The sequence below is a fragment of the Polyodon spathula genome, chromosome 23 (genome assembly GCF_017654505.1).
Source record: "Polyodon spathula isolate WHYD16114869_AA chromosome 23, ASM1765450v1, whole genome shotgun sequence".
NCBI lineage: Eukaryota > Metazoa > Chordata > Actinopteri > Acipenseriformes > Polyodontidae > Polyodon > Polyodon spathula.
In genome coordinates this window covers 21,257,642-21,269,253 of record NC_054556.1, presented here as the reverse complement: position 1 = coordinate 21,269,253, position 11,612 = coordinate 21,257,642, and the positions used below count along the sequence as shown (strand labels likewise).

The following is an 11,612-nucleotide window of genomic DNA, read 5'->3' as shown; positions in this document are numbered from 1 at the left end:
CGATAAAGTAATCTGTCACCGTTATCTGCCCTTAGGGCAAGCATCAATCTCTACATTTTAAAATAGCTAGTTATATATGCATCATAAATGAGAAGTTTTACATACAGCTCAAAATCGTGTTTATGCTAATTTAATGGTATCAGTTTATTTTGGACACATGTTTTGTTAACCCTACAGCAAATGCAACGAAAATGACCCCATTAATGACACCTAGACTACAAATGTATATATTTATAGAGTGGACAGGCTCTAGTCTATATAATCCAGAATTAATCAGAGTTGCCCAAATGGTTTTACTGATAAAGAATGTCAAGTCCCGCTAGATGTATTAATTCTAAATTAATACAAGAGTGTGTTTATGTAAAAGTTACACATGAATAACATCCTGGGTTTGGACAATACAAATTGTGTGTATACGAGCTGTAGACAACTATATTTGCATTATATTGATTACTCACTGTAAATCAGCAGTGTAAAAAAGCAATTGCTATCAACCTTTTTTTTGTTGTAACTCAAAGTTATGTATGTGTTATTTTCACTGAATTGCCACATCGTTTTTTTTCAACAAGGGTCCGTCTCTAAATAACACTAAAACAACTTCGTACTGTGCAGTACTATGGTTCTTAAATACCAGTACACTATTATTACATGTAAATATAACGAGTTTATTCATTGCGAGCTGAATTTATATATTATATATATATATATATATATATATATATATATATATATATATATATATATATATATATAGATATATATAATATTTGGATTGTTGCATCTCTTAAAAAAAAAAGTTTGCATTTATTAATACCATTCGCTTAACATGATAAAAAAATAAATAAAATAAATGACAGCCACAGTTTTTAGTGCTCTGTCGTTGTTATTTGTCCGTAATTATCTGAAATCATACAAGGAATACAAATCATTATTTTCAACAAAAGAGCAGTAAAAGTGTCAATCGTGCAGGAAACATGATGAGAATTCTGAGACGCCCCCTAAATATTTTCCTGTGTACCACCAGGCATGTGAAGTGTGGTAGTGGAGTGTTGCCTTGATGCAAGAGCACAGAGCTGACACGGGACGCTGCTTGTGGGGGACGTGTGCTTTTTATAAATCTTACTTTTTTGTTTTGTTTTACTTCTGATGATTCTCGTTGCTTAACTGCTGCGCCTTATTTTTGTTATTCTGGACTAAATATCCCAAGGACCTGCAAAGACCAGCAACTAAAGACTCAGAAGTTTCTATCACACACACACGCAGAGGAGGCATTGCATGACTTATTGACTGGTGTTTGAAGGGGTAAACATTGGAATATATTTCTGGAAATATAAGAAACACGAAAACATCGCTTTCTTATTGTATGCTAAAGTGTCGGGTAAACGATTACAGACATCGTTCCACAGCCTAAGAGATTCAAGCATGAAGATAGCACAGTTTCTCAAGACGCACCGATAGGGATGAATTAGCTGAAAAGACGTTCTGTTGTGGATTTCAGTGGGGTAAACAAGTGTTTTTTTTTTTTTTTTTGCATTCTGCTTTTAACACATAAAAACAATGGATGAAGACAGAAAGTCTGAGAATTGTTTGCAAACTACGAAGGATTCAGATCGCCAGCTGCGTTTGAGACTATGCGTTTTAAATGAGGTTTTGAACACCGAGAGGGACTATGTGCGTACAATGCTATTCCTACAATCAGTAAGTACATGGCAAATATAATTACGTTATATTAGCTTAGATAAGCACGGTATTTTATAAACCAAAGATGTAACGTTTCGATTTTTTTCTGCAGTGCAATTTTGTATAACAGATAATATTGTTAAATATCATAATGTCAATATTTCAATGTGGATTAGTGGGAATGCAGTTGTGTATCTAATTCATGGAAACCTTGTTTTGTCAAACGAGTGTAGTGCTATATGTAAACAGACAGAAGATTTCCAGTAGAATGAAATAACCAGTAACAGAGAATGCACATATTTATCATGCAATAGAGTTTTTTTTTTCCTGCTTTTTTAATGTAATAGACAACTATGTGAGCAAAATAAGTACTTTTGCTGGAATTTTACCTAACTGTGATTTAATGTCATGTCTTAGCGGTATCAATGTTTTGCTGAAACTGTTTCAGAGTAGCAGGCGACTTCCTTGCTTGTATAACATTAACAGAAGGCTACTGTGTAGATATCTGAGGCGCATTGGGCAGCTCTGATAATTAAAATCAAAACAGACTACATCGCTGACAATTTCATTATCGTGGACAAGTTATATTGTGGCTAACCACTTTTGTTCTGGATCAGTTTTATGCATAACCACGTGTTTTTATGTTTAAAATAGAAATTCTCTTGCTTGCCTTGTTAATCATCGGTCAAGCCATACAGTTTATCGCTGCATACAAATCTTGTGGTTTTTAATCCGCAGCATTTTACGAAAGTAGTGAACACATACCACATATATAGTACCGAAATACAAACTACTAAACGCATTAAAATAATAAGAATATTTAATAATCTACTGTGTTTGGAATGTACAGCTGTGCGTTTTAGTATGTTCTCAATGGACCGGGCTGGGATTTCTATTGCTGCTGTTTAGATGGTGTTTAAAATCAACTGTAGCCTGCACCATGTGCTATTCTTAACTGCTATTGTTCTGCTCAAGGCACTTGTAATGCAAATTAATTGTCAATCCTCTCGTAGTCTGTTTAATGAATGAAGAGCCGGATTATGTGTACAACATTATCCAGTGGGGATTGTATTTATTTATTTATTTATTTATTTTGTGTGTGTGGGGGGGGAGGGGGTAGACTTGGTTGTCTTCAGAAACAGATACAACACGATTTACCCAGTGCTTGTTTTTAAAATGACACCGCTGTCCTTGTTGTGGCTTTTGGAAAGTAGCACACAACAACTGTAATAAAGTCAACTGCTTGTTTTGGAAATTGTGTGCAGTATTATAATTCAACAATTGCTCGCAGTAAACATATAATGTGTTATTGGTGTAATGCTAGCGGCACCACAGTTAAAATACATTAGGGTGAATGTATTGAATTTGAATAGGACACGTTTCTTATCAGAACAAAGACTTCCTTTTGTTAGAAAAGACACGACTAAGCCACAGATCATGTAGTGCACCCTCATAAGATGGGTGTCATTCATATCACTGACTTATTATACCATCAATCCAGGGCTGTTTTTTGATGGACTAAACTAATTTAAAATGAAGTGGAGCTCATAAGGTGCAGCATGCATGTAACGTTAACAAAGATGAAGGGTGAGCTCCTTATCCCTTCTCTTCCTTTAGCAATGGAGCTTTACTCCAGTTCGGAAACTGTACCCTCTTTGTTTGACTGCCCTTGGTTGTCCCTTGGGGCTGTGGATTTTAATTGGGTTCAATGCAATACAGTTGCCGAGTATGCTGTGTAGGAAAACACGACAAATAGGAGAGAAATTTTGGAATTTCAGTGGCTCAACTAGCTTGTTTTTCTTACTCTTTCCCCTGTTTTATTTTTACAAAATTAATGGCTGCTGCAAGTAGTCAAGTGTGCACTGGTCCCTAGAGCCACACGTAATACATTCTGTATCACAGTGAGTGATTCACATTAATGAAATATTTTATTTCAAATGAAATTGCTCCATTGAGGAAAATTTTATTTCCCCCTCACACCAAAAAATGTTATGAACATAACATGGATAACTGCTGCAGGACCCTCATAGACCATAACCCATGTGAAATGATAAAGAAAACATCTGGAGTTAATCTATGTGCATTGAAGAATGGGACTGTACACCTGCACATCTTTCACTCAGTAAAACATATAGTAGTTAAACAAGCAAATAAATAAATAAACTACCATGTTCGAAGGGGTCAAATAAATGTTTGCCAGTTCAGCTTTAAACCCATGTTAGCCGGGTTCTGACAACCCAAGAACCAGAGGGAGGAGGTGGAACACACATTTGCAGTGTTCCTTTTTGTTAACTAGACTTCCGCAACAAAAATGGACCACTTTACTAGATGCCCAATGTGCAGATATACACCCATGGGTCATTCAGATAATGTATTACAGATAGCGATGTGCTTTATAAGCCATGCTATACGCTAAATTTAACAAAATCCAGAATGGGAATGCCTAATGGAATCTGAATTACTGTGGCTTTGGCAGACAGCTGTGCTAACATTATTATTATTATTATTATTATTATTATTATTATTATTATTATTATTATTATTATTATTATTGTTTTAAAAAAGACAGTTGCTCAACAATATCTTGTTCATTTTAGCAGAGCTCTTCTTTTATTGTTACTAATACTTGTCATTAGGCCAGTTGACAAGTGAGGGGGGGTCATTCCAGGTAATGGAAGAAACACGCATACATTTGTAAGACAATTTTGCTATGGTTCTTCAGTTCCCGGGAACCTTTCCCCCAGGTTGGCAGCCCCTTGTTTGCAAACCCTGACTGGGAGCGGTGCAGCCCGTCTCTTTGTATGCCCCTCCCCCATTACATCATACGGAATCCCTTAATTCAATCCACACCCCAGTGCTGGTGAGAGGAGCAAACCACACAGGGCTGCCCTCAGCATTAACTCTTTCACTGCCTGCTGGAATCGTCCATTCACATCAGAGTACACTTGAGGTTTGAATATATCACCATGTCTGTTGGGGCTGCTCACATTTTGCAGTTAATGTGCCTATTTGCTCATTTCAAAACATGACTTTTCATATTTTTTTTATGATGTTTGATAAGTGCAATAGGAATTCCTAGCGGTTCAAGGGATTACTGGTTTATATGCAGCAGTGCTGGGCTGTCCCTAGGCTGAATTTGAACCCATGACCATATGCATCAGAGTCCGAGCACTGCACGTGACCGCCTGAGTCCAAAAGTTTACAATTAATACATAGGCGTGTCTTCAGAATGTTTGAAATAATAGTTTATGACCACAGAAAGTCATCAATTTCAAGGGTACTAACCTAACTAACCATAGTTAAAATAAATGCATTGGGGGGTCATCAAATAAAACCACCATTTAGCCTATTTTCCCATCACGATCGTGTAATTTCTCTTGGGGTTTTACTGCTGTTCACTTATTTTCTAGTCTTAACACAAGAACAAAATGCTCTATTGCGATTGCCTTTGCTAGCCCCGCTGTATCCTCAAAGCACAGATTGCTAGTTCAGCCCTCTGGAAATTGTATATTATTAAAACACCCAACGTCTCCACCCTAACAGACGTGTGTTTGCATTCCCTTTAGCAGCATAGACATTCTACGTTACCTATTTTGCGCAAGTCCTCCAGACAGCTCTGGGGTTTCCTGCTATTGCTTTGAAAGCTACGCCATTTAAAGGCTCATTTGGTACAGCTAAGGCGTCTGGCTTCAGGCTAGAAGGCCTGGCATATGGTTTGTGTAAAGATTGCCAGGCAGCATATAGAAAGAATGGGGGATTGGAGACTTGAATCAATCTAAGCGTGACATCTTGTCCTCATCAGACAAGTCCCTTTGTGCTTCTAATGCTGCCCTGTGGTAGTTTCATTTGCAGGGAAGGTAAAGAAACCCCACAAGATGGCTGTTTGAATCCTTCATACTTCAGCTGAGACTTTTAAGATGCATCTGTAATTTTAGTGTTTTCATGAATTTCTTGAACTCATTTACCAGTTAAGTTCTATTTCCTTTAGAATAAAGAGTACTGTACATGCTCCTAACAGGGTCAGTATGTTTTGAAAAATTCCTTTATTGCAATATTATTATAACTTGTTACTTCTTACTCAACTGCGTTCCAAATTTTTGTTTTCTGTAAGGAACAGATCTATAGATGTTGTGTGATCATATGGGTGTGGGACCATGTGTATTTTTAGAAGCCCCTTTATTGAGTCCAGCTGCATTAGGAATCGTCTGTTTCCTATACTGCACATCGGTCACTATAACTAATGCAAACCGTCATGAATCAAATCCTGGTGTGTTAGATCAAAAGGCTTTACAGACTGATGACGTTTTATTGCTGTTGCTTGGTTCTCGACTGACAGCTGTGTCAAAAATGGATGTAAGCTGAGGAGTTAATGCATTTTGTAGAGGCTGAACCAGATCTAAAATGTCCATAAAGAAAATATGGGAAACTGGAAAAAGACTATGATGTACCTGATTGTCTACCTTATGTCTGGCTTCCATAAATCAAGCAGTGACAATCCCAGCCTAGCTGCAGGATTTCATGCATTCTTTACCCTGACAAGTATGCGTAATCAGCTTGTTTGAACTTTTAACGAGGGAGTAGACTTGTACAGCGAGTGCCTGCATATAGCATTAATAAATGTGTTTTCTATCACCATTTCCAGACAGCCAGATGTACAGTATTCTGTTTCTTAAAGCCAGCTTGTTTGTGTTCTTGAATGTTATCAGTGTGTAGTCTTGTTTTTGAATTGGACAGATATAACTAAGTTGTAGAACTACGTATGGACTTTAAAGTAGATCTGAAGCACAGTTTCACTGTGAATTCACAGTGAAACTTTTCTGTGCCCTAGCCAGATTTATGTTATCCAGTTATGTGCTAAAATTTAGGTACATTTCTCTTTTAGGAAAGTGTTTTGGATACAAATCTCCTGGGCGGTTTTATTAAGAAATCACTTGTAGGAGTATAGTAATACAGACTTCCTAACTCCAATATTTGCACCTAAAAAGGTCTGGCTCTCAACTTTACAATCATTAATCTTTATTGTGGGGCTCTTAAGATGTTTTCATTTAAATACATGCTGTTTTGGTTTTCAGCCAGACTCCTCAGAAAAGAAAATGGTAAAAGGTCAGGAGTGCTTGTGATACTATACAGTCTCACTGTAAATAAAGAGTGTGGACCATTGGCCATTCTATGAGGAACTTGGCTGATAAAAAAAAAAAAAAAAAAATGAAAGAAAAAATGAAGTCAGTAAAAAAGGAAGAGGACATTCTTTCACCCAAAGTGTGAGAATAAAAAGTGTTGTACCGTAAGATACCTGATAAACTTGCCATCGACAATGTCAAGTTCATTTCCTACAATAATCATGTCTAAGAATGTTACTATTCTTGCATGCTAAGAATTAATTCTCATAGAAATAAGTGTAGTAATTGACTAAGAGAGACTTTATGTTTTTTTTACTGATAAAATAAAATATAATTTTGAAGCCTGGAAATTTGCGAGGGCAATGTGTTAACAGCTCAGGCCAATTTGAAACATCTGTTTGTTTTTTTCCTTCTGATTTGCAATAAAGCAGCATAATGACCACCTGTCTGAGACATTGTATGTAATTAACCCATCTTGAAACGAAAAAAAAACTGAGCCCCTTAGAGTCTTTTACATGTCCTTATAACAAGAGAAATTGTCACTTTTCTGCTAAACATGCGTGGCAATGTCGTTTGTGTTTATACATGATTTACTCCTTGGACACTACAAGTATAAGGGAAATTAATGTTTGAATGAATGTTGTACTATATGTAAGTAGATTTCAAACTCCTTTGACTACAGTCTCTTAATACAATCTGTAAGATGGCATTCCTAGATACCACTCACAGCTCATTCTGCCATTGAACCACAGGATATGCGAACGACCACACAAACAAGATGGTTGGACGGTTTAAAGAAGGCATGGGTCTGTTTCCTGCACAGCACCTTGCTGTTTCTCTCTGGCCCTAGGCAACCTGACTTGCAGGCTTGCATTCACTTATTTTTATTGCCTGTGACTATAAGTAACCAGCAAACAGCGTCACACCGCGAAACTCAATTAAATCCTCATCCCCCTTTCTCATGATGTACACGCCTGTTATAGATAATTACATTTCTGATCCGGAAAGGTTAGAATTTCACATGCTGCCAGATAGAGGGAAGTAACAGATATGTGTTAACTGCTTATTTCTGAACTGGGATGTCTCTAAGAGAGCCGAGATTGGTTGTTTCATATACATATCTGGAATTACTATTAGAGTATATATGTGCATACATAAGCATGCACTATGCTGTACATTACCACATAAACAGAAGCATTTTGTTAGCAAATGTTACATCATATAAAACAAGTAAGAAATCATACAAGGACTGTTCCGTTTATTTAGATTTTCTATTCTGCATACTCAGTTTATAATGCGTATACGTGTGTTGATTGTCACTCCAAACATCAAAGCAAAACCTTTCAAAAGCACTTCTTCTGAACAGCAGGCTTTTTCAGAATCTCCCCTCTGATTTCTGAGATTGTATGCAAAGGCATGTTCTGTCTTATTGATCCTGCTATGGGTTGTTTGTTTTCCAGAACCAACCTGCTGCATGGGTTCATCACTCATTGTGTCCTTTGCCAGAAGAGGGAAGGGCAATACTGTTCCCTGTTGAATCCCCGTGTTTGTTTGCTGTCTGTCTGCTGTAATGAGTTTTTACGTGTGCCTAGTGTGAGAGTGAGGAAAAATGCAATGCTGTAAGACTCACTGCTTGTCTTAGACCCCCCCCCCCCCCCCCCCCCATGTGTTCTGGTTTCGGATGCGTTTTATACCTGTGTGTAAAACATACTGTGTAATCATAATCAACTAAAACATGCAAATACAGTACATTTGTGTAAATTGAATAGCCCACTTGGCTAATGCAATTGTAAGAAATTGATTAATGTATTTTCATTTAATGCATGCTAGGTCCTATGCAAGCTGTTCTTCACAGTAACATTTTGTTTTATGGTATTATAGTATCCAGTTCAAACAGATATAATGTTATTTGCTAAAACAATTTGAGTAGTACCTCTGTCACAACTCATCTTCCTATGTCTAATATTTGATGGCTTGGGGTCAAATAAATTGCCTCCTTTTTATTGGTTCTAATATAATTAAGCTAAGCAGTGGGAATGTAATAAAGGATGTGACCTGCCAAATGTACCCTCCAGCACTTAGAAATTACAACATGAAGTATATTGCTTTGCTAAGGGTGGTAGAGTGATAGGTGACATGCGGTTGAGACAAACTGTATAGTTGCACTGTGCTTGTATTCTAACCTTAACTGACACTCAAACAGTGGATTACAAACTTGAATCTGACACATTTTACAGATGTGGCAATACGGATTGCCTTTATGAATCATAGCATTCTGTTTAAAGAGACAAAACAATGTCCTAAAAGTTACAACCTTTGAAATAATGTTCTTGTTTTCTATCCCACTCCAATGGGGTCTGTTACATTGAGCACAACAGCAGGAGACCTAAATATTCCTACAGCTGGATAGTAAATCAACCAAAATGTAGCTTCCATTGTGTTGGAAGTTCTAAAATGACTAACATAAAAGGGGTCTACAGATCTCTGGATACAGGTCAGATACGGATATCACAGATACAGGCCACTGCATGCATTGGGTATGTTATGTAACATGCATTGACTTAACTTATTGAATTCAATCAGATGAGCAGCTGTATCGTTCCATCCACTATTTTGATTTCTCAAGATAAGAATTTCCGATTTCTCATGGGTAATGAGTGCTAATGACTAAAATATAATGCCATTGCAGCCATGCTGTATTCGATTTGTGAGTAAAGTCAGTCAGTTCTGACATTTCAAAAGGTCAGCAGCAAAAACAGCTTGGTTTCTTTTATAACTTCTTTAAAGAAAGCGCACAGTTTTTTTTTCTTGTCTGAATTTTAAATTCACAACGAAAGGAAACTGTGCTTTTATGAAGTCACAATTCCTTGAAATAGAGCACAAAGTCTTTGAGACCTACTGTCTTAACCTGGTCATGTGAAAAGAATTGCCTGTGCAGCGGTTCTGTGTTTTCCTTTCTTCATTTAAGTAATGTTCACCAGTGCTTATATATTTACAAACCTGGAAGCCTAATGGATGTTTGTAAATTAACCTGTGGCCCATCTTCCCAATGAGTATTTAAAGCATTTCTATTGTTTCCTGAGGGAATTGCATGGATGATTTAGGCATGAGTTAGGGATAGAGGCTTGTCAAGAAACCCAAACTAATCCAGATGTTCCAGCTGGAGAGAACCTGGCTGCTTGAGCTCTTCAGCACTGGTGTGCACAAATACATACTTATAGAAACATTAGACTGAACCTCCAAAGCAATTAGATAAAGCCTGAGTATGTCCTTCAGCAATACATTTTCATCATGAACTTGATAAATCCAATATAGGTGTTTTTTTATTAACAAAACCAAAGCTGTTGAATATGTTGTCACAGACTAGACTTTGCTTAGTCTGATCAGTGGTATTATTTGGCATCCCAGAATATGTTGAAGCATATGCAGCACAGCGTATGGCTCACAAGTTGCATGGAGCGTGTTGCGTGTGTATCTTTACTATGGCAGCGAGCTGTAAAGAGAAGGTGCAAATGTAAGCTAAAGCAATCTGATTCCAAACTATAAAGCACATCTTTGTATGTGCCATTCAAGATGAGGTGCAGATGTGGAGACCAGGTGCCCACTGGTGTTCCCTGGAAAAAGAAAACAATTTCTTCTTTCTTTTCAGCCCGGAGTTTAAGTTGGTTTTGATGTATGCTAAATCAGGATTCATAATGTTGCCTTTAGCAATATGAAGCTCACGTTATCATTTATGGCTAATTTGATAGGTTGGGCAGAACAAGTGGAAAATCTGATTTTAAAAGTTTTTTTTCTACTTTGTATTAAAGGCTAGGGCTTCCGAAACACAGTACATGCCAGGGCGCACTGAAAGGGCATGCCAGGGCGCACTGTCATGCGGTAGCCTGTGTTTAGGAGTATATAAGCTCAGGCTTAAGGTGAGTTGGTGGGGATAGCGTGGCACAGCTAGTTGGCATTTACCCCGTCTACCGAAAGAAACTTGGGAAGTATGTGAGGGAGGTTCCAGGTAATTTCAAAATGAGTTTACCTCAAAGTTTAACTATTTAACTCTTCATGTTTCAATGCAAATTGCGAGCAGACGAGGTGCAGTCAATTTGCTGTTGCATCTTTCATTACAATCATATTTATGGTGCTTTACAATAAGGACTAGAGCAAAGTCTTCATGGAGTAGATTTACTGTAGAAAAGAAAAAAGTGACGCAGGTAACAAGTATAGCAAAAACAAGTTTGGGCATCCAGTCGAACCCCTGCGGTATGTACAGATTTATCAGAGGCTCTGATGGAAAATGGAGAAGCATCTCTTGAGAGCCATACCAGAACCTCTGAGATTTGAAACCATGATGTGTTTCAGCTATTTCGGTACTGTGTAGTACATGCACTCTACTTTAAATACTGCATTATATACCAAAATCAACAGATACTTTTTTTTTTTTTTTTATATATAGAAACATGAAGGTTAGATGTGTTTTTGCAATGTAGCACCACAGTCATTTGTGCACAGTCACATTTAGAATGTTGTTGTCTTATGTAATTGACAATGATGATGAAAAATGATTTGTAGAATACTGTTCTTAATTTTGATGTCATATGATCTGTAGGCTCAATTCCTAAGATTTTATTGCGATCAAACCCTACAAAACGCACAGTGTCTGAAAGAAACATTACATAAGTCAGCTTGCACTGCTGATCCCGCCCACTAACCTGCGTCAGAGAACTCCTACATCTTTCACATTAGGTTGCCAGTGCATTTTGAAGCAGGCAGTAAAACTAATACAGTGTCTCCATGTAGGTTCATTATTATTGTATTATTGGA

At 37.3% G+C, this 11,612-nt stretch overlaps 1 protein-coding gene across 1 annotated transcript in view; it reads left to right on the top strand.

Moving 5' to 3' along the window:
- The first annotated feature begins 1,041 nt into the window (after positions 1-1,041).
- The window catches only part of LOC121298050 (phosphatidylinositol 3,4,5-trisphosphate-dependent Rac exchanger 1 protein-like), a 101,239-nt gene continuing 90,668 nt past the window's right edge, over positions 1,042-11,612 (top strand). The window contains 1 exon segment of the mRNA XM_041224802.1: positions 1,042-1,698. Within this exon segment, the coding sequence (XP_041080736.1) occupies positions 1,558-1,698 (141 nt within the window). The 5' untranslated portion in view covers positions 1,042-1,557.